The sequence below is a fragment of the Capra hircus genome, chromosome 12 (genome assembly GCF_001704415.2).
Source record: "Capra hircus breed San Clemente chromosome 12, ASM170441v1, whole genome shotgun sequence".
Classification (NCBI taxonomy): Eukaryota; Metazoa; Chordata; class Mammalia; order Artiodactyla; family Bovidae; genus Capra; species Capra hircus.
In genome coordinates this window covers 61896541-61920059 of record NC_030819.1, presented here as the reverse complement: position 1 = coordinate 61920059, position 23519 = coordinate 61896541, and the positions used below count along the sequence as shown (strand labels likewise).

Sequence of the window (23519 nt, the reverse complement as noted above, 5' to 3'; positions counted from 1 at the left end):
ACTCATACCAATGTTGCCTGGCCCCTCAAAAATAAAAAAACTTATTTACAAAGATTCCAGCCTTGGAAGAGTCATCAGAACACTGGCCCCTGTTCCCAGGTACGTGGACCAGATGAGCAGCCTGCAAGAAGCTTCCATGAAAGACACAGGTTTGAGAACAACGCACAGCAGTCCGCTGGTTCTCATAGCCAGCCTTTGGGGGACAGCGGTCACCTCGGGTTCCTGGTGGAGTCGTGAGCTGGGAGGTCCCGGGCATGGTGGTAGTGATGTCCTGTCTGATTCACTTCTGTTTCAGATTTTCGGCCCGTTTGCTACGAGGAGCCGCAGCACTGGTGCTCCGTTGCCTACTATGAACTGAACAACCGCGTCGGGGAGACGTTCCAGGCTTCCTCCCGAAGTGTGCTGATCGATGGATTCACAGATCCTTCAAATAACAGGAACAGATTCTGTCTCGGACTTCTTTCTAACGTAAACAGAAACTCAACGATAGAAAATACCAGAAGACACATAGGAAAGGGTAAAGGCAAATGTGTAATCTACTTCATATATTCTTCTGAGCTAACAAACACGGCAACAGAAACGAGCCATGGGTTGGCTGCGTGGCCTAGTGGGATGTTCCCAGGGCTGGGAGCTGGGAGACTGCTGGGGAGTATTTTTGTTGGGGAGAGCGTGAGAACTTTTGGGGTCTTTTAGTGTCTCCACCTATGAGGTGGACACAGCATCTTTTGGGGGATGGCGTAGGGTGGGTGTTAGGAAGATGAACGAGACGAGAAATACAAAGACAGGATGAAATGATTGAAGAGACGTAGCAAGAATTATCTTTGAGTTGCCTCAAATGCTAAATAGGATGACCTCTGAAGAAGAGGAATCTGTATCAGGTAAAGTTACCTTTAGAGACTGAGAAGGGAGCCCTTTAAAAAAATCGATGACTTGTTTGTTTGGAAGCCTTTGGTAGGGGACTGGGGTTTTCTTGTGTCCAGGCACTTTCACAACAGCTGAACAAGCACAGGCCTCACTCGGGTCTGGAAATGACGCCTTTGGAACCCACCTCATCAGTGTGATTGTCTCAGCCTGGCCTGAGGCCTAGGTGAGGGTCTTAAGTTCTTTCTATTTGCTTAGTTTTGACTGTGCTGAGTCCTCGCTGCGCGCTTTTCTCTGGTGGTGCTGGTCAGGGGCTGCTCTCTAGTTTCGGCCCACAGGCTTCTCGTTGCCGGGGAGTCTCCGGTTGTGGAGCACAGGCCCTAGGGCGCAAGAGTAGTTGCAGCTCCTGGGCTTTAGAGCACAGGCTGAGTCGTTGTGGAGCACGGGCTTAGTTGCTCCTTGGCATGTGGGATCTTCCCAGACTAAGGATGGAACCTGTGCCTCCTGCATCGTCAGGAAGGATGCCACCAGGGAAGCCCTCATATTTTCTTTTCTATCCAAAGAGTTGGCAGTCTGAATGATGCCTGGTTGTCCACTGAAATCACAGGTGTAAAGAAGCTTCAGGGCTATTTGATCTTTTCTCTCCCCGTCCAGCACTTACACCACCTTGGGAAGTAGCCACAAGCCTTTTCTTTCAAGTTTTGGGGAAGAACCATTATTTCATGTGTGATGCAATCTGTGTTTTTCCTATCTATCTCCCAAGTGTCTCCTGTTGTTAACCTACAGACCATCAGTTAGAGGCAGGCCGAATTTGTTCCCTGATGTTAACCCTTAATGGTGACAGTTACTTTATTTTATCCTGTGTCTTCCCGTAGTGGCTCTGCGGTGGCTTATGAGAAGCCTTTGTAGAGAAATGATAAATGAAAAAGAGAAAGTCAGAAGCTGGGAGTGAGTCGAGGAGATGAGTACAAGTATGTCATCCCTCAGAATTAGCACTGCGATTATGACTGGGTTAAAATTTTCCCCTAGGCTCCCAGAGAGTTCAGAAAACGGAAACTTAATCTGTAACTTCTATCCCAAAGGGAAAACATAGTCAGTCCTCACAGGAAGTGATACTTTTGACTTCTTAAATTTCTCAGGATGGTTTTACTTTGGAATGATTTTTATAAGAATCGTCAGGTGATCTAAAGATAGAATGTTAAAATGTGCTGCTGTAGAGCCATTTGCTGCAGGGCTTTGCAGATTGGTCTGCAGGAGAGACTTCTACTTAAGCCACTTGATCTAAAAATAGAATTAAAATATGCAGAGAGTGTTGAATACCTTCTGGGCAGCTTTCTGAAAGCAGTTTGTTCAAGGTGCTGCTGATGTGGACGGACAGATGTGGAGGGCTGGTGTCATGTTACTAACTGAGAGATAATCTACAGGGTTAAAAAAACATTAGAGCAGGATCCAGAGAGCCTAGGAAACACTCACCTGGATGGAAGGACACCCCAACCCTCAACAGGGTACCCAAGGCAAAGGCACAGCTTTCTCAGAAAGCTGCTCTGGAATTGCCTTAATGTGGGGGAAAAAGAAGGCAGGGTGGGGGGCTGCTGGCTGCAAGACACACCGCAAAGCATGGCATGGGATATTTCCAAAGCAGGAATGGTTGGTCTTCTGTGAGGTCAGGGGGCCCTCTCGCAGGGGCTCCATGGCTTTCTGGAGCACCAGCCTGAGTGAGTTTGCAGCCAAACACACCCCAAGGATAGGGAGCAAGTTAGCTTGTTAACTGACTAATTCCGTAACTGCGGAGTTAGTTACAGGAGATGCTCAAACTTCAGAGATACACATTCATCTCACAAATATTTATTGAGCATCCGCTCTGCGCCAAGCGATTCTGCCACTCAGAATATAGCAATGGCAAACAACCAAAACAAAACCAAAAACTCCTGGCTTCGTGGATTACCTACTACTAAAGAAAGACAAATTACACACACGCACACACGCATACACACATGGGGGCTTCCCAGGAGGCACTAGTGGTGAAGAGCTCGCCACCCAGTGCTGGAGATGTAAGAAACGTGCATTCAATCCATGGATCAGGAAGATCCCCTGGAGGAGGGCGTGGCAACCCACTCCAGTATTCTTGCCTGGAGAATCCCGTGGACAGAGGAGTCAGGCTGGTTATAGTCCACAGGGTCACAAACAGTTGGACGCGACCTGAAGTGACTTAGTACACATGCATGCATACACAGACACACAGACACACAGACACACACACACACACACACACACACAAGGTCAAATGATAAATATCTAGGGAAAAACAAAGGAGGGGAAGAGAATGGGGAAGGATGGGGGAGCTAGGCAGGCAGGCTTGCTAAGGAAGTGACTTCTGAGTTGAGAGCTAAAGAGGGAATTGGCAGTGTAGGTACCTTTCCGAGCAAAGGGAACAGCATGTGCAGGGGGCCTGGAACCTGCCTGGCGCAGTGTGAGCAACAGCAGCAATGCCAGAGCGAGTGGAACAGAGTGAGCAAGGGGGCAAGGAAGTCATAGAGGAGGAGGGGACAGGACCAGGTCTCAGGGCCTCGAGCCATGCCGAGTGCTTTAGCTTTGCCTGTGTGACGCAAGAAGGTGGAGCTAAGTTGGAGTTTATAGATCTGAGTTTTCACTGTAAAAGGATCCCCTGGCTATTATATTGAGATGAGCCTGTGGGGTGTGGGAAGTGAGACATCTATAAAGATTCTTTTTGTTAATCACGGGCCATTTCTCCCTCAGTAGTTTTCAGTGGCTTCGCGGTCACTTCTGGCGCGTTTGTTGCCGCTTAGGGGAGATGGCCGTCCCCTAGAGAGATCCGAGCTGCCGCCCCGTCAGCAGTGCATGTCCTTTGAGCTTTTGTCTGTGGTGGTGATGGTTCACGTGCTGACTCACCTGTGTTCTCTCATCCTGCTCTCCATCTAATGCGATGCACCGTGAGGCAGAGGGGTTGGCACGAAGCCTTTCTCTGTAAAACCTTGCAACAGTTAACACATCTATTGCTTTGACCTCTCTGGCCAAGAGCTTTAAATAGCCACTAGCAAGTTAGCACTAGAATCTCAGAGGCTGCAGCTTCAGTATCAGAGGCAGGACCTCAAAGAACCTGGAACACTGCCTTCTAACCTGAGGTCTGTCCATACTCTTCCTTAAAAACCAGGCAAACTGCCTGAACTCTTCTGAATGATTTAGCTACCCCCACAGATTCCCAGATCTGAGAGGCACCCTGGCAGGCACTTACACATATTACTGCTTTATAGTCACCCTACAAGTTAGGATTTCTTAGTCCCATTTCACAGGTGGCAGCAGAAGCTCAGAAGAGTTCAGTAGCTTACCAACGGTTCCACAAGTGATAGATTTTGCACCCGTGGCTCTGTCTGTCAGGCCCAGTTGCTCCCTTCTGCTGGAGGGGAGGGACCCTCCTGCTTTTTCACCTCAGCACCCCTCTTAGTTCAGTGCTTGAGGAATTGAATCTTTTGATATCGAATGAAAATGGTCGTCGTATGCCACAGCTACAATATGTGGATAACCCTTGTAGTACTGCAGTGATGAAATTTTACAATCATTTTTTTTTTGTATCTATAATTTTTTTTTTATTTTACTCTATTTTACTTTACAATACTGTATTGGTTTTGCCATACATCAACATGTATCCGCCATGGGTGTACGTGAGTTCCCAATCCTGAACCCCCCTCCCCATTTACTTTAAAAATGTAAACCAGAAAAGATTTTGTGTTTTCACCCCAAGAATACTCTAGAAAAGCAGTCCCACACTGAGTTACTCTGAGCTCCATGGGAGGATTATTAGCATCTTTATAGGGGAAAAAAATGAAGAGCTGCTGACATGTCATACCTGTCTGACTGCCCAAAATAAAGCCAAGGTTATTTCCTGAGGTTTGGGGAATGATGGAATAGCCAGTTTGGGTCACTGGCGTATACAGGATACCTGCTTTTTTAGAGTGGCTTTTAAGATGGCCCTGATTTCCAAATAATGAGGAGAGCCGCAGTTTTGAAAGGACTGCGTGAGCATATGTGTGCTCTTAAGGTCATTGAGGTCGGGTTATCTTTCTTAGAACTGCACAACTTAACATAATCCTAATCAATAGCAGTGTGTGTTCTGAGTACCTGTGGCTGCGCGGTCACTTCAGGCAGCACCACTGACCCACATAAGGAGCCTGCTCCAGGTTCTAGGTGCGAAAGGACACTTGGGCAGGACGGCCACGTTTCCTCTTTGCAGCTGCAGACGAGCTGCGTGTGTCCTGGCTGCTGGCTGTTCCTCCTCCCGTGGGAGAAGGAAGGAGTGACTGATAGTTCCTCAGGCATTCGCCCCACATATTGAACCTACTGGGACCTCCCAGGTGGAGCTAGTGGTCAACAACCCGCCTGCCAGTGCAGGAGACCTGAGAGACATGGGTTCAGTCCATGGGTCCGGAAGATCCCCTGGAGAAGGGAATGGCAGCCCACTCCAGTTTTCTTGCTGGAGAATCCCAAGGACGGAGGAGCCTGGCGGGCCACAGTCCATTGGATTGAAAAGAGTCAGACATGCGCAGGGTGCAGCATGCTTGGGGCTGGTGCATGGGGATGACCCAGAGAGATGTTGTGGGGAGGGAGGTGGGAGGGGGGTTCATGTTTGGGAACGCATGTAAGAATTAAAGATTTTAAAATTTAAAAAATAAAAAACTAAAAAAAAAAGAAAAAAAAAAAAGAGTCAGACATGGCTGAACTGACCTAGCACACACACGCACACATTGAATGAGGCAAACCCGGACCTTCCCAGACATAATTATCATAGATTTCAAATCATGGAATTGCTTTGGGAATTAGTTTTTCACTTTTTTATGAAACTTAATTTTCTTGTACATCTCAAGTTGTTCTGTGGAAATCTAGTAATGCTTCTCTTTTTCGTGAATGGAATTATCCTGAGACAAGGGTTTAGTTTGTCAGTTCCTTAGAAGCAGAGTCTGTACCTCGAGGTGATTTTTTTTTTCATTAAAAAAAAATTATTTGGGGGGTTATGCTGGGTCTTATAGCATGTGGGATTTAGTTCCCTGACCAGGGATTGAACCTGGACACCTGCATTGGGAGTGTGGAGTCTTAGCCACTGGACCACCAGGCAAGTCCCTTAAGGTGATTTTTGGATTCCTTCTTTCCCGGTGGATTTAGTTTCCTGGTCTCAAAATGTCCTTTTCATTCTGCCTTTGAATGTGTGTAAAGATTCTCATCCCTGAAAAAGCAAATCCTAAAAAATATTTAACACAGAACATCATACTGTTGCAGTAATTACACGGGATACTGAAGAATACTTAATATCATGAGAAAATGTTGACAGTATTTTAAGATGTGAAAAAAGGTTATAAAAGAGCCTAGAGTATGATCCCAATTTTATTTAAAATGTGCACATGAAAGACTGAAAGTATAAGGCAAATGTTAGTAGTGATTATTTCTAGGTTATGGATTTGTGGCTGATCTTTACTCTTTGCATCTCAGTATTTTCAACATTTCTTCTAGTGGGGTTTCCTGCTCCTGTAAGGATGGGGTGGGACCCAGTATGTCCAGGTGAGCTGGGGTTGCTGCAGTCAAGAGTGGTAGTGAAACATAGAGAGGAAGTAGTGCCAAGGGGCAGCTACCTTGGCAGAATCACTGAGTGTGTGCATGCACAGTGGGGCATTCTGTGTGGCTCAGTGCTGTGCTTAGTCACTCAGCTGTGTCTGACTCTTTGCGACCCCATGGACTATAGCCAGCCAGCCTCCTCTGTCCATGGGATTCTCCAGGCAAGCATACTGGAGTGGGTTGCCATTTCCTCCCCCTGGGGATCTTCACAACCCAGGGATTGAACCTAGGTCTTTGGAATTGCAGGCAGATTCTTTACCATCTGAGTCATCAGGGAAGCCCAAGAATACTGGTGTGGGTAGCCTGTCCCTTCTCCAAGGAATCTTCCCCACCCAGGTATCAAACCGGTGTCTCTCGCATTGCAAGTGGATTCTTTACCAGCTGAGCTACCAGGGAAGCCTCTGGTAGTGTAGTTCATTTGGGCCCAAATCTGCTTGTTCGTCCTATTTGTCCAGAGATACTTAAAGTCTTCAAGTAATAGCTTGAGGGGACTGACTTTGTACCAGCCCGGAGGCAGCTCTGTGTGAAGTGAAAGGAGCCCCTGCTGCCATCTGCTGGAGGAGTCTTGTAATAACCATACAAATCTCGGAAGTCTGAGGCACACCCTGGGTTTGTGCAGTGCACAGCTGCAGTCACAGTCTTGGGCGGGCCCACCTCCATCCTCTGGCCCAAAGCCCTGCTGTAGATCTGGAAATCTTTACTTTTATATTATTTGTATAATTTATTTATTATTTACTTTAATTGTGTTTTCTTGTCAAACTGTGCTGAGTCCTCGTTGCTATGCACGGGCTTTCTCTAATTGCAGCAAGCAGAGGCTACCCTCTAGTTGCCATGCGCAGGCTACTCATTAAGTGGCTTCTCTTGCTGCAGGGCACCTGCTCTAGAGCTTCAGTAGTTGCAGCATGTGGGCTCAGGAGGTGTGGCACAGGGACTTAGTCACCCAGAGGCATGTGCAACCTTCTTAGACTAGGGATCAAACCCTTGTCCCCACACTAGCAGGCAGATTCTTTACCACTGGACCACCAGGTAAGTCCCCTCCACAGTATTTTTATGAGAGTGAAAGTGAAGTCGCTCAGTCTGTCCGACTCTTTGTGACCACATGGACTGTGGCCTACCAGGCTCCTCCGTCCATGGAATTTTCCAGGCAAGAGTACTGGAGTGGGTTGCCTTTTCCTTCTCCAGGGGATCTTCCTGACCCAGGGATTGAACCTGGGTCTCCCGCACTTCAGGCAGATGCTTTACCATCTGAGCCACCAGGGAAGAGTAGTTTAAAGCAAGTTTCAGCCCTCATATTCTTTCTCTGGTATTTTTAAGTATGTATCTGAGCTGGTGATGGGGTGATGAGATTTCCACAGGGATGGAATATCCCTTCCCTGCCCCCCATCCCACTCTGGAGGGAATCCATGCATATTCCTTCCACTTTGGGACATCCCCCTGTTACTAGACTCCAAGACCATTGGGACACACTCACCAGCCTAATTAACCTGCTGTTCCCTGAGCCTCCCCTCCATCATCCCTGTCAGTCAAGGCTTCAGAAGATACCAGAAGGGAACAAGCTTCAGTCTGACTCAGCAGATCCAAATCCAGCCCAAAGAGCCCTTAGCATTCACCACCACCAGGAATCCAGACTCCCTAGTCTCCTAGGGGGTGGGTGCAGGTACAACAGGTGGAAAACTCAGATGGAGGCAGACGCAGACAGGAATAGATGTAGTCCCAGGGGTGGGTGGAACTTCCAGAGGACCACGTTGCCTGGCTTCTCTCTCGTCTCAGGCGGCACCTTCTTTGGGCGTTTATCCACTCACTGTTCTCTGTGGTGATTTAGCATCTCGCAGACGTGGTTTAAAGCCAGGCTTCTGGCCTGTCAAATGGATGCGAATAAAATCCCTAGCTTACTTGACTCTTTAGATGTGGCTGTCTCTAGCCTTCTTCATCATGGGGTTGAATATCCCTCCTTGCTCCGGTGACCAGGGCTGGCTCAGGGCTTCCCCGGGCATATCCCATCCACTCTGCCCCTTCTCACTCAGGACGCTGCACTGCTGCCTCCCCATCCAGGCTCTTCTCTGCTTTCTGTGCTCCGCCAGGATGTCTGTGGTTGCAGACAAGACTTTTAACAGGATTGAAAATCATCCCCTAAATAAAGACCAGAGTCAGATAGCAAAAAGTCTTATCTGTTCTCCTTAGTAAGCTCTAGGAGGATTATGTATTTGAAGGGCATTCAACTCAAAGACATACTGAACACTTAGCAGCCTCATACTCTGGCAGTTTGACCACTTGCTTTCCAGCTGCCCCAGAGGCAGGCTTTCCCCTGGGAGTTTTTAGAGAAGTTTGCTTGGATTTGCCCCTTCCTCATCTCCCAACATGTGGGTCCAGCCAAGTAAGTCTGGGCTTCCCAGGTGGCTCAGATGGTAAAGAATCTGCCTGCAATGCAGGAGAGCCTTATTTAGTCCCTGGGTCTGGAAGATTCCCTTGGAGGAGGGGATGGCAACCCACTCCAATATTCTTGCCTGGAGAATCTCATGGACAGAGAAGCCTGATGGGCTACATACAGTCCATGGGGTTGCAAAGAGTCAGGCACGACTTTGCAACTAATAACACACACCTCCCACATGTGGGTCCAGCACTGTGTCCCAGCCAGTTAGGACCATCCTTCTGCCTACTCCTCAGGGCCAGGGCCATGGGGATCAGACCCCAGAGCATTCAGGGGAGAGACTCATAGAGGCAAGGCAGAAAAGGGAGAGGAAGGCTGAGCAGAGGAGGGGACCTGGTCTGACTGAGGCAGTGAGAGGGGAACCTTGACCTGAGTATCAAGAGCTTTATCATTGTGACCCTGAATCAGTTTCTTCAGACTGTGTTGGAGTCTGTGGTTTGAATACATGACCCTGAAAGCCATTCTTTTCTAAAATTGTATTAAGGGAAAGGAGATGGGAAAAGGAAACCATAAAGCTGGCAGGAAGTAGTTACATAGTAGTGCAAAAGTTGCCTCCATTGCTACTTAGATCCTGCAAAGAAACTGAGTGGCTGTGTCAGTCATGTTTCCTAAATGCAGGTCTGAGAAGCCCTGGAAGTCTTTCAGGTGTATTAAAAGTGTGCTTTTTTTTTTTTTTTTTAAGTACCCAAATCTGTTCCTATAAGTAAATTCAAGACCATTTCTACAGTCCCCTTGCCACTGCATGGAGATTGTATTTACAACCATGTTGACACCTGGAGATAGAGATTTTGTTTCTGCTAAAAGGTTGGGGAACAATTGTTCTGGTATTTAATATTCCCTAGACTACAGCATCTTCACCTGTGTCTTAAACCCAGAATTTGGAGGAAGAGCATCAACTAAAATACACTTTGAGCAACAACATTCTCAAGAACCTCTTCACCTTTTAGTTCTAAGAACATGAGATAAAATAGCATAAACTACATTTTGATTGAGTATATTTTATCTGAAAATGTGGCATGAATTTCGCTGTAGGCAAAAATAGGCATTATTTCTGTGACTGTAAATGTAGGTGATATGGCAACCCACTCCATTGTTCTTGCCTGGAGAATCCCAGGGACGGGGGAGCCTCATGGGCTGACGTCTGTGGGGTCGCACAGAGTCAGACACGACTGAAGCGACTTAGCGGGTCTCTTTGAGGTACTAAGAGAAATGGATTTATAATTGTTAGTAAAATAAAATGTAAACTTCGTTTATCGTGTCCTCTGTAGTGGATTTAGTATATGCATGTAACATTACCATGGTACTTACTGTGTCCAGTTCTTTATACGTCCCTGAAGGACTGTTTGATGTTTTCTGCATTAGTTGTTATTTGCCTCTAATAGTATGAGATCTTCCTTTTAGAATGAAGCATGAGACTGAAAGTGACAGGAGTGGTATTAATACATGACAGCCTCCTTCTATGCAAACCTGAGTTGCAGTGTACTTTTAAATGCAATCATGGAAAAAATACAGATGATAATTAAAGCAGGTCAGCCTTTGGGGCACTTGTGGTACTAGTCAATGATTGTTGATATTAAAATTAACCTCACAGTGGATAGTCATGTCTCCTTAGGTGACAGAGGCGGGTGAGACGGGAAGGGGGGTAAGTCTAAGTGGAAATCAGTGCTGGTGTTGGAGACTGCTTTTGCCTCACAGGCGTGCACCTGTACTACGTCGGGGGAGAAGTCTATGCCGAGTGCGTGAGTGACAGCAGCATCTTCGTGCAGAGCCGGAACTGCAACTATCAGCACGGCTTCCACCCAGCCACCGTCTGCAAGATCCCCAGCGGCTGTAGCCTCAAGATCTTCAACAACCAGCTGTTCGCTCAGCTGCTCGCCCAGTCTGTGCACCATGGATTTGAAGTCGTCTATGAGCTGACCAAGATGTGCACCATCAGGATGAGTTTTGTCAAGGTAAGGAGTGCTCGCTTCCTGATTGTAAGATAGAGACCAAAAGCACAGGACTTCCAGAGCGGTCCAGTGGCTAAGACTCTCTGCTCTCAATGCAGGGGCCCCAGGTTTGATCCCTGGTCAGGGAACTAGATCCCACATGGGTCAACTGAATATCCTGTGTGCCACAACTAAGACCCAGTACAGCCAAATAAGAAAATAAATAAGTAATATATATATATATATATTTTTAAACAGTCTTCGGTTGATGTGGCAGTTGGATAGCCAGGGCAAGTAGACAGCATTTGGGGAGGAAAACTCAATTGTTTTTCAGAAGAGCTCCTCCATGAGTATGACATCTCTTGTTTAGCAATTTTAAGAAAATTCTTAAGTATATTACTTTTGGAGGAAAACTAAGTTAAGACAGTTACCTGATTTTTCTTTAAATAAAGAAGAAAAAGTGACTATGATGGTTGTATAGCACTTAATGCTATAGAGATTTTTTTTTTCCTTCCCTCAAATTGCTGAGCACTAGGGTCACTCAGTAAATGGTGAATTTACCTGAAATCGAATAAGACACTCTCCTTACTCTTACAAAGCAGACAGGCCAACAGAGGCGATCATATTTATAAAGAAACTGCAGAACAGAACTGAGTCTAATACAAGAGAGTATGAATTAAGTGCTGTTTACAAAGGTACAGACAGGTTGGGAGAAAAACATCATGGGGCTTATGATGAATTCTGAGACAGCAGTAGATGTTCTGCTTGTGAATATTTGTTGAATTTCTCAGTTAGTTCTTTAATTAAAGTTGATGTGAAGGTTGTAGAATGGAGGGAGTTACTTAGTAGGAAGGAAAACCTGGATTTGCACGTTAAAGCTAAGCCCTCAGTTTATCGTCTATTTCATTCCTCACAAAGCACTTGCAAATAATTCTGATATTTCCAAATCTGAGCTTGTTTGTCAAACTGAGTATATGTGACAGTTTTCCCATGGTGACCTATCTATTCAAGCCGTATCAGTATGGCTTGTTCCAGATTTTTTCAAAGAAAAATTTATTTATTTATTCTGTAAAATTACCGTGAAAAATGTGTCCCATTTTTCTACACTCTTATTTATAATTTCAGTAATTATTTTAAAAGTGAGAATCAAGAATAGAGTTTCCAGTTTAGAAAATAACTTCTTGAATCCATTTCTTTCATGGTGACAAAACAGTTTCATTCAAATTTGCATGCGTGCTAAGTCGTTTCAGTCGTGTCTGACTCTTTGTGATCACTTGGACTGTAGCCCCCTATGCTCCTCTGTCCACGGAATTCTCCAGGCAAGAATGGGTTGCCATTCTCCAGGGGATCTTTCTGACCCAGGGATCGAACCCAGATCTCCTGCACTGCAGGCAGATTCTTTGCCATCTAAGCCACCAGGGAAGCCCTTATTCAAGTTTACTGTTAAGCTTTAAACGCATTTTTACACCATCAGGCAATTAACAAATACCTGAAAGTCTTTTCAAACACTCTGATGCTTTAGAGTCAGCAGAGGGCGATAATAAGCAACCATTTGATGTACTTTTTTCTAGGTCTGTTTTAAAAATTGGGATGAAATGGCCAATGTCTCAGACATAATAATTTCACTGTATTATAAACTTGTATAGGAATCTGATTTTCCTAAGTTCAACTAGATGTACTTCTCATATATGCAACCTTTAAATTCATAAAACCACATAATTCACAAAATAAACTGTTACTAATATTGCAGAGACTTAAAAAAAAAAAGATTCCTAGCAAATATAGCTATAGGTGATCAGTGTAAAAGAAATTGATAAGTTCTCACCACAATAAAAAATTGCAACCATGTGAGGTCATGGATGTTAACGAAACTTCTTTATTTTTTGCGGTCTCTCCTGTGGATGGTCACCAATGGCAAATTGCCATAAGTGAGCCAGCATGGGAGAGGAGAAACAAGCTTTCTTCATCAACCCTGAGTAACAGAGAGCATTCTCAGCTCTCACTTAACAACTTTCAGATCCAGCCATTGTTCTGTTTCATGCAAAACACGGACTTCAGCATTAAGGGGTGAACATGCATTCAAGCTCCCTTTCCTGGGGAAGACAGCATGATTTCCCAGTGTCTCTGACGTGGCTTGAACCCAGGCCCTCTCTAGGTCCGTGGATTTAGTTGCGAGCCCAGGAGGAAACCTCGGATGGGGACTCATCTTAGGGTGTCTGACTGATGAAAAGGTTGTCTTGTACTTGCAGGAATGCAGAGTTCATGTTCTAAGGTCCCAGAAGCTGCCCTGGTCGGTGGGCTATAATATCCAGCAGGCCTGTCTCATGTCCCTGGAGGCTGCCTGGAAATCTGGCACAACCACGTGGCTCCGTTTTTGCTTTTCAGGGCTGGGGAGCCGAGTACCATCGCCAGGATGTCACAAGCACGCCCTGCTGGATTGAGATCCACCTTCATGGACCGCTGCAGTGGCTGGACAAAGTTCTGACTCAGATGGGCTCCCCACACAACCCGATTTCTTCGGTGTCTTAACAGTCCTGTCTCAACGCACATTTCTATAGGGTAGATGCTGTTGCAGGCAGTGGCTTATATCATTTCAGATTCATGACTAACTGAAGTTTCTAAGTACACATGTAAATACATTTAATATATACTCTTCATATTTTGTATCACCATCTTGGTTTGTGCTTTCTAGTTAACCTGATGCCACTACAACACGATGAGAAAAGCAGGTTTTTGGTGCCTACGCTCTAATAAGCAGCAGCTTCTTTTGTGGGAGAGAACAAATGAGAGGCAAGTCTGTGGACAGTGTTTGAAGGGTGCTGGCAGAACAAAGGCAGCTTTCGTCTGCCGTGTCACATAAGGCATATTGTGTGGCCAGTCCAGAAAAATACTAAAACTGTTTACGTAGCAAAAATCAGGTACTAGCAGCACTAGGGCAAATAACACTTTGGACAAAACAAAGCTATCAAACCTGTAATATTTAAATAACCTCACTTCAAGTGCTGACAAAAAAAGAAAATCAAGCTTGTAAAATCAGTTAAAGACAAGTCATTAAGCTTTATTTCTGAAGTTGAAATACCTGTAGGTAGACTGTTGTGCTGATATGAATGGTACCTTTTAAACAAATTAAAACTGTGATCGGAAAAGAAAGAAACTGTGAAGCTGAGAGCCAGGTTGCCTCATTATCTTACCACTGTACAAAAAAGTAAATGACTCTTATATGGGAAGATATTATAAATATGAAAATAGCATGAAATGAGCTATATCCCCCAACTGCAAAATAAGACCAGCACTTTCTTAATCCATGCCTCACCCACAGAGATGCCTGCCTTCCACGTAGGAAATCACGTGAAGTTCCACGTAAGTTCTCCTGGTGATGCAGGGCAGGCAGCTCTGCAGATCTTAGTCTGCACGGCATGCTTGCTGGCCTTGTGTTTAAGTCCCGTGTGTGTGGGGGGGGGGGGGTGGGGTGGGGGGGGCAGCAGTAAAGAAAGAGCATCGGACAAAAACACCCTGTGTTTACTTATTCCTCCTCACATTCCCACATTCAGCCTCTAGGCGAGGGCACTTTTTGCTGCATGTTCCTCACACGCTGGTAAATACTAACTCTTCACAGATCGCTCAAACAGTGTTCACTGAAGCCTTTGAGAAAACCTAGACACGTTGCTGTGATCCATGTGAGTTCTTTAACTTAAGTGTCTCTACTGATTAAGTGACCTGCTGGTCATAGGCGGTAGCCTCTTACAAAACTAAAGCCTCATACCTGGAAATAAGTTCCCAAATAAGATAGTAATTCCATAATCCCTATCATTTCTGAGAACAGTGGTCTTGAATAACAGGACATTTTTTAAAAATGTATACAACATACCAAAACCTGTTACTTACCCCTGGATGATAAAGAGGGCCATTTATCAAATTTCTAGGTACTTTCATATATATATATAATTCCCACCCACTAAACACTGCATTGCTTGGAAAATTATTTCACACCCTCTTTAAAATGTATAATTTAAGAAGGTAATTATGCTTGTTAACAGACGGTACTTCAGTGATCCAGGTTTCATTTATACATTCTGTCTCAACTCTTTCTAGCATTAGTGTATAGTAGCTGTTTCTCATTAAATTGTATTCAAGGTAGGAATGATCATATGAAAACAATATATGCGTGAGCTACTGCCGTCCCCTCTTGTAATGACTAGTGTTACCTAGTAGAAGCTTTCATATATACAATAGAAAATAACACATTTTACATTAAAGCTAGGTGGTCCATTTAGTGTTTAGAGAACTCTGTAGTTTATTGGTTCACCAACTATGTATGTGCCCAGCACAGTGTTAGGTACTGTGGAGTCAATGTACACGAGAAACCGTCCCAGCCCTCTGGAGCTGAGAGTCTACATGGAAATCTGTAGAATCATCCTCATGTTTCAAGAACTATTAAAACAAAACGCACTCTTATGCTTGAAAAAAATATAATTGATTTCCTAATTATCTCTATTTTGAAACTGATTTTCTTTCTCTTCTAAGCAATCAAGTCATGGATGAAGACATCCTTGGATAAATAAGGCTTTTCTTCTTTGTCTCAATGTTGGATTTTTCTCCTCTTCCCTATTTTCCAGTAATTCCCCATGTCATGTCCCCTTTCCTTGGAAAAGGCGTTAGTATGGTGAAGTCTTCCTCAAACGAGTGCTGCTGCACAAAACAGCATGAGGTACACGTGGTTTGGGCTCCAGGGATCAAACCGCTTTATCCGTCAGTGGTCAGACTCCTCCTCTGGTAATCTTACACCTTTACAGAACTGATCGGTACTAGTTGCTTATAAATGATATGAAAAAATACACTGGCTTTCCACTCAGCTTTGGGAAACCAGGACAGAAGGTTCCAGTGAATCAGAATTGTATCTTCAAAAAATAAACGATTTAAGTGGTACGTATGCATCACTACCAGGTCTATCTCACCAAAAGCCTTTATCAAAATGCTGTGAAATTCAGAGAATTTAGAAGTGATGGGAAGTTAACCCTTAAGTCATTGTAACACAGTCACATTTTAGATCAGGCTTTTAAATTTTTTTCTGTAAGCACTGTTAAAAATTGTAATGCAGGATTTGATTTCTGACTTCTAAATGTGCTTATTTAACATTCAATCCTTGAGGTAGACAGTCCAAACGATGTCTTTACATTCTTTTATAGGATCATGAGCAAAGTGGACATGCCGAGCCATTAACTGCATCAGCAATTGCCAAACACGTTTAAGGTTGCCGTAGACAAGGCAATAGAGAACAGTAACATCTGGCCTGCTGACAAGACTCAGAACATTTATAGTGCTGTTCAAGTCTGGGTTTTGTTTTTTCTCCTGTTAAAAATTTGAGATGTAAAAATTTTTAGTTAGATGATATTTTAATACCTACCAGTGCTTTGGAACTATTAAGATGTCAATTTTCAATACATTTACTTTATGTTATTTTTTTTTTAACATTCAGTTTAATTCAGAAAAAGTTGGACAACCACCTAGCATTTAGAATCTCCTTTTCATTGTCTGCTTAGGAAGTGAATACCCCGTCACAGGAACAAAAACAAATTTTAGGTATTGCTTGTTAGACTTCAAGCACCGGCTTAACTTTGAGTATGTCCTGAATACTTGGTATACATAGTCAACAAATAAAATGTTACACGCATTCCAAATTTTGTCTGCTCTTGTTAAGGATTTAATGGCTGAACTATATGACAAATTACATGATCTTGGCATATGTTAAGTTCAAATTAATGTAAAACTAACAAAAAAGAAACTCTTTCTATTTAAGTCATGTTTTTTATTATAGCTAGGCCTGAATTATCCTTCAAATGCACACTTACACTGTTATCTGATTGTTTATAATAAAGAATACTGTACCTAAATGTCTTTGGCCCATTATTCCCTGCAAACCTCATAGAAGGATTCGTTGTATGAGTCCTTAAGATGATCTTATACAATCCTGTTTTGAAAATGGGATTTTTTGAAATCCAACATCCTATAGAGAAATTAGGTAATAGTTTTGAACTAAACATCTTAGAATAACTGGTATTAAATATAGAACCTTGGAGGGGGAGGGATAAATTAGGAGGTTGGGATTAACACATACACACTACTGTATATAAAGTAGAAAAAAATATAGAACCGTGAAGATATTTTGCAGTAATTTTAGAAAGGATATGCATAGAAGCTTTTTTTCCTGTGTATTAGCAAATATTAAGTGATATTACAGTATATGGGAATGAACAATTACTGTAAACATCTGTGCACTGCTATATAGTACCTGTTAGAAAAGTGTTAAAGGCAACTCAGGAAAAATGAAGATGGAATCCAGGAGGAATATGAAAATATCTAAAAATGAAAATTTTCTGTTCTCGCCATTAAATTTCCTTCCAGTCTAAATGGGGGGGTGGGGGTGGGGGGAGGTAGAATATGTAAGTATTTTGAGAAAACTTGGTCTTTTATTAACTAAGTTCCCTTTATTCAAAAGAAATATTTTGTGGAATTCCACAATGTAAACAGATGAAAGACAAGCTATTCTGGTTCCACACAGAGGAGGGTTCGGTCAGTTTAGTCGCCTAGACATGTCCGACTCTGTGACCCCATGGACTGAAGCAAGCCAGGCATCGCTATCAATCACCAACTCCTGGAGCTTGCTCACACTCATGTCCATCAAGTCAATGATGCCATCCAACCATCTCATCTTACTTAAGCTGGAAGTTTATGGAGAGCAGTGATTGTTTCTTGCTTGTCTTTGCATCTCCTATTTTTCCTGACCCTGTTCTTGCATCCAAAACTTGGTACTGGCACTTCAACCACAAACTAGTACATATTTTTAAATATACCATTGTATAGACATAAAATATTTTCTTTAAACATTAGCCTATCTAAGAGACAGAATATTTTCATTAGCCTAGAAACTTGCACATACTCACTTATTAGATGATTCTTGAGCATCAGCTACTACCAGGCAGGCACTGTAGATAACAATGACAGATGACAGTTTCTGCCTTAAAGAAACTTCCAAGTCTGTGGAGGAAGATGAACAAGTAAACTGATAAAGGTCAGTGTGCTGTCAGCTGCAACAGGCTGCTGGAGGGCCTAGCAATGAGATCTCCACCAGGCCTGGGTGTGTACCCCGGATGGTTTCTGGGCTGATCCACCTTGCCTTCCTTCCCACTGGTTCCCATTAGCAAGGATCCCAGACATTTCTAGACCAGCTTACGTGCCTAATCTCTATGCCCACATCATAATTTGTGCTCATCAACGATCCACTATCAATCCCTATACCATACTGTCTTCTTGTCTATCCATCTCTACAAGGCTGGGAACTTTTTAAAGGCAAGGATTCGATCTATCTGTGTTCAGCATTTTCCAGCTGTTGTTTGTTTAGAAAGGCATTTGGGGTTCCCATTATGAAGGCAGAAATGGTATTTGTTTCCGATTCTCCTTTTTTAAAATCAGCAATTATTTAATTTCTTCCCAAAAATAATTGCAAGTTTCCAACTGCATGTCTGGTGACCATGCTGCAGCTGCTGGGGAAGAGAGAAGCATGCTTAAGACTTAGTTTGCAAATACTCAGCTGCACAGTAGTAGCAAGGAAAGGCAGCTTTGACAGTTACAACTGTTAAAATCATTTCTGTTCTAAGCATTTATTTCAGAATGTGGATCTGAGTAAAGAAGCATTAAGAATTTTCATAGAACAAGTCGACATGGAGTATAAAGAAGATAATAGTTCTGGACGTTTATGATCATCATAGATGGTTCTATTATTTGCATACATCTGATAAAAATGTTAACTGCGGCTTCAGATTTACTCCAGTAATCTGAAAGATGACGTTAAAATGGAGTAAATATAATGAAAATTATATTCACGGTTGTTTTAAGCCCCAAATTACTCACACCTGCATGCAGTATGTTATTTGGAGATAATGCTTGCAAGTGACAGGCTGGATTCTCTCTGGCCTCATCATTTAGAAAGAAAAAAACCTAAACATTCTCAAAATAACCCACTGATGGTTAATGAAGTTGTCTGTAGAGAGATGCTTAGGAGTAGGGGTCAGAAGACTTTCTATCCAGGGCCAGACAGTAAAAATGTTCAGCTTTGCAGGCCATATGACCTTCATGTCTGTTGTAACTACATAATTCTGCCACCACAGTGCAAAAGCCGCCATAAACTGTGTATGTGGCCAGGGGTGGCTCTGTGCCAATGAAATCTTACAGATGTCAAAATCTGAATTTCATGTAATTTTCACATGTCATGAGATGATTTTTCTTTTGGTTTTCCGTTTAAAAATGTAAAAACTATTCTTAGCCTGTGGCAGTACAGAAACGAACTGTGGGTTGGATCTCACCTGGAGTGGGCTCCCAGTTTGCTGAGACCTGAGGATAAGGCGTCTTGAATGTTACCAACCACAGCTGTGCTCTCATCTGAATGCCTCCTCAAGGAGATACCCTTAAGCCTGACCACCAGAAGCCCTCTGGTAAGCTCAGCTAATGCTTAACACTATTGCGGGGGGAGGCGATTATTGTAAGCCACTATGCTTCGGGGTGGTGTGCTAGGTAACTGACCCAGTCGCCATCAATGTGTGGAATGCTCATGCAGCTCTGTCTCTGGTTCGTCCTGAACCCTCAGGTGGGAGGAGTGGCTTCTTGTCACAAAGTGCAGGCAAGCCTGTTTGGAAGCACCTGTAATTTGTGATACAATTGCTATTTTGGTTCTGAACACTACCCTGGCTCCATCTGCTCTGCCCGTGCAACAGCTGTTTAAAGAGATCTGTGTTCAAAATACTCCTCTTTTTCAGGCTCTGTGGGAAGGCTTGCCAGTTTGGTTGCTAGGGGTTAAGCATTCAATTCCTGCCTCCTGTTACTAACACCAGAGGTGAGCCCTGGCATTGCCTAGTGAGGGCACAGTGCAGGCAGTTAGGCAGCACTGGCCTCTGAGGACCCACGTGGTAGGGAGCACCACAGTGATCCCAGGCTTCATCTTGCGGCTGGAAAGAGGCAAGAGCCCAGTGCTCTGCTGGCCCCAAAACACCCAGCCCTCCTCTCCAAACTGGGTACCTGTGAGTTACTCGGTGAGTCTCGGTTTTAAATTCTCATTGCCCTTCAGAATAGGCAGTGCCTGGCCTGGGCAGGGGCTGTGGTCATTTTGCCAATTGCTAACAAAGCAGGAAATGTTCAAGGTCTTTGATGGACTTTATACACCATTTAAAGATAGTGAATGTCTGCGACTAGGGAGCAAAGGGCAATTCTGATGGTTGCTGGTGCTAAAGGGGTGAACAGGAAAAAGAAAAGACACAGGAAACATGGCCATGTGGCACTTGGGCATGAAGAGAGAAGGGTACCTGGATAAGGGAGGGAGGCTTGGCTTTTCTCACACTGGCAGACCCCTGACCCCAGGAGGGTCCACTCACTGGCACAAAAAGCAGGGTGTCCGAGCCCTGAAGGGTCTTTTAGGAAGAAAAAGCCAAGCATCACAGGAGCCTGGAAACAAGGTCCCTGAGTACGACTTGGAGCTTCCATACTGGCAGACAACTTTGGGTGATCTTAGAAAAATACTGCTTTCTTGAAGACTCATTTTCTGAAAGGAAATAATGCTGTCACAATTACCATCACCTGCCACCCACAAAGATGATCCTAATCAACATGACGGTGAAGTACACCTAACTACATGTATTTTATTTAATATGATATATAATTTTGTGCAAATATCTGATGTTAATATACCCTGCTCCTCAGATTTTCAAAGGCAACTGCTATAAAATCTTAACAGTGGACAGTGATCTCCAACCAAAGATAGTAAACGACCCAGACTTCAATTTTAAGAGAGGAAAACAGATAGAAAATCTCACTAGTTGTAACTTCTTTTATGCTTGTTTTCCTTAGTTCTCTGATTTTGCTTTCCTGCTGAATATACTCTTGGGCCCTTTTAAGCCCAAACTACAAACAGCTCATGAAAATTAGTATCTGTGCTCAATGAATACATTGTAAGAAAGGCTGCATATATCTCTATATCACTAGGGTAAAGCTCGGAGAAGGCGATGGCACCCGACTCCAGTCCTCTTGCCTGGAAAATCCCATGGATGGAGGAGCCTGGCGGGCTGCAGTCCATGGGGTCGCAAAGAGTCGGACACGACTGAGCGACTTCACTTTCACGCATTGGAGAAGGAAATGGCAACCCACTCCAGTGTTCTTGCCTGGAGAATCCCAGGGATGGGGGAGCCTGGTGAGCTGCCGTCTATGGAGTCACACAAAGTCGGACACGACTGAAGCGACTTAGCAGCAGCAGCAGAGTCAAGCTATGAATAGAAAGCATCATTTAATTTGCTGCAGTTTATAATAATAAAAGCTTACCTTTGCTGCATTAGAATAATACAAACGATTATTTGGAGGGTGGAGCAATATATCATAAGGAGAACAGGGAATGTAGTCCATGTCCTGATTAGAAGATGAGATCAAGTCACCTAATTATTAAACATGTCAAGTATTTTCACTAAAAAGTTCTGAAAATATTAAGCTTAAACTCAGTAAAAGCAGCATTTTAATTAGTATTTTAATCATAAATTTTTCCTATAGTGAAACAAGTCTGCTCAACAAATGAGAGTTCAGCCCATCTCCAAATCATAAGCTAGACTATCTGAACGCAGGTCTTATGTATGCACCATTCAACAGCATCTGTAATCATGATTATAATACTCATTTTCATAGCTACATAAAGTTAGAAACTGAGGGGGTAATGATGACAGGAATACTAAAATTTCCATGTTCATTAGTTACACAAAGGAATTCAGGACTATGTGCCAATAGCCATACTAATTATATTTTCTAATTCTAGGAAAAAAAACAAGTTTTAAATCAACAATCATGTCAAAGATCCCAAACTGAGACCTTTTAAACCAAAAGCCATAAAAGAAGTGTCAGATATGTCCAAATATTCAAAACTTGAAAGCTTGCATGGGCAAGAGATACCATAAAAAGGTAAATAAACCAATGTTAGACATGAAAAAGAGAAATAAAAATGACACAGGATTCATTTTTGTAACAGTCACCAGACTTTTTGCACATTTTAGGAAAAAAGGAGGCTAATGGAAAAAATAGACAAAGAGACAAAAGATAGGACTAGCTAATTCAGAGAAGAGCCAAATCTAAGTAGCCAACAAGCATAGGAAAAGGTTCTCAAATTTACCAGCATTCATGGAAACGCTAGTAAATCCAACGGTCAGTAATAATATGGCTATCAGAAAGGCAAGAGGTAAAAAAAAAGAACAGCAATTCCTATTGCTGGTAGAAATGAGAGGAAAATAAATTCTCCCAGGGACTTCCCTGGGTAAGACTCCATGCTCCCAATGCAGGGGGCCAGAGTTCAATCCCTGATCAGGAAACTAAGATCTCACACAGATGTTAAGAAACTCTTAGAGGGGACTCTCATAATAAATAAGTGCTACGTATTCAGAAATAAAGATTCGGCAGTAAAAACATATCTCTATAAACGGAACTAGAAAGCCAAGAAAAAAGCACAGCCTATCTACTGTTTTCAATTTGTAATAGGACTTCAGTTTGTAGTCAAAACAAAAACATTTTGGAAATCTGTGTGTGGTAAAAATTTAAGTATTCAAAGGATTATTTTGATAAAAGATCTCCCAACCACTGAACACCCCCATTCTTCTACCCCATGACACCAGTGCCCCAATTTTCCTTTGCTACTTCCAATTTTGCATATGAGCTTGCATGAGCATATAATTATACACTGACATATAATTTTGGTAACATTATTTATGATCCTTTGTACTTGCCTATTCAAAATTAACTGTAGTCCCCTCACAATTTTTCGCTAATATAATCTTTGATGGACACCTCTTTTGAAGACCATCTTGTTTGGATTAACTACTTCTGATGCAAAACATCTGTTTCATCATTTTCTTTCTTTCCCTTTCCTTTTCTGATTGCTTTTCAGCAAGTTTTGGCAGTGCACTAGAGCTGCTGGTTGATGAGCTGAAGCAAATCCCTCTGGGTTTCTCCGAGTTGAGAGCCATCCGAGTTATTTACTTGCCACTAAATCCTACGGACTTGTTTATTCAATCCCTCCAAATCCCACTCTTCAAGTGGAAGTCTAGGAATGGTCTTAAAACCAAGGCATTAAGAAGCTTGAGTTATTGACATACTCACTGTTACAGAGTGTTATAAAGACTGGGGCAGCTGCTAACTCATTGTAACGAGTACTGCTAGTTTCCTAGATGAAATAACCTTGTGCTCTCGGATTCTTCCTACACTTGCTCTTCAATATCATAGTGAACTCCAGTTGGCCTCATTTCTTCTCTGTTCAGCAAGAACTCTAGCTTCTATTACTGAGTACTCTCACAAAAGCAACCTAACTTCCTCCACTTCTTCCACTATATGAAGTTGAGCTCAAGCTTGCAATTTATCTTTCTTCCTCTATGTCTGTTGGAGCCCTATGAAACTGTCACCTGATTGCAGATTGCCATTATTGGTTCCCGGTTTCCAGACCAAATCTTTAATGCTGCTCATCAACCCTCTTACATACAGTATTACTGAGGATAATACTAAGATTATTGAGGATATTGGTTTGGCTGCATGTCACAGAACACCTGAATAACCATGGCAGATACAAGAAAGTCTGCCTTTCTTTCACACAGTAGTCCAAAACAGGGGGT

The 23519-nt window shown here is 43.3% G+C and overlaps 1 protein-coding gene across 2 annotated transcripts in view; it reads left to right on the top strand.

The window, feature by feature from the left end:
• Positions 1 to 16730, top strand: part of SMAD9 (SMAD family member 9) — a 62939-nt gene extending 46209 nt beyond the window's left edge. For both annotated transcript variants that reach the window (XM_018056661.1, XM_005687505.3), the window contains exons 4-6: positions 296 to 517; positions 10607 to 10863; positions 13225 to 16730. In XM_018056661.1, the coding sequence (XP_017912150.1) occupies positions 296 to 517; positions 10607 to 10863; positions 13225 to 13368 (623 nt within the window). In that variant the 3' untranslated portion in view covers positions 13369 to 16730. The remainder of the gene's footprint in view (positions 1 to 295; positions 518 to 10606; positions 10864 to 13224) is intronic.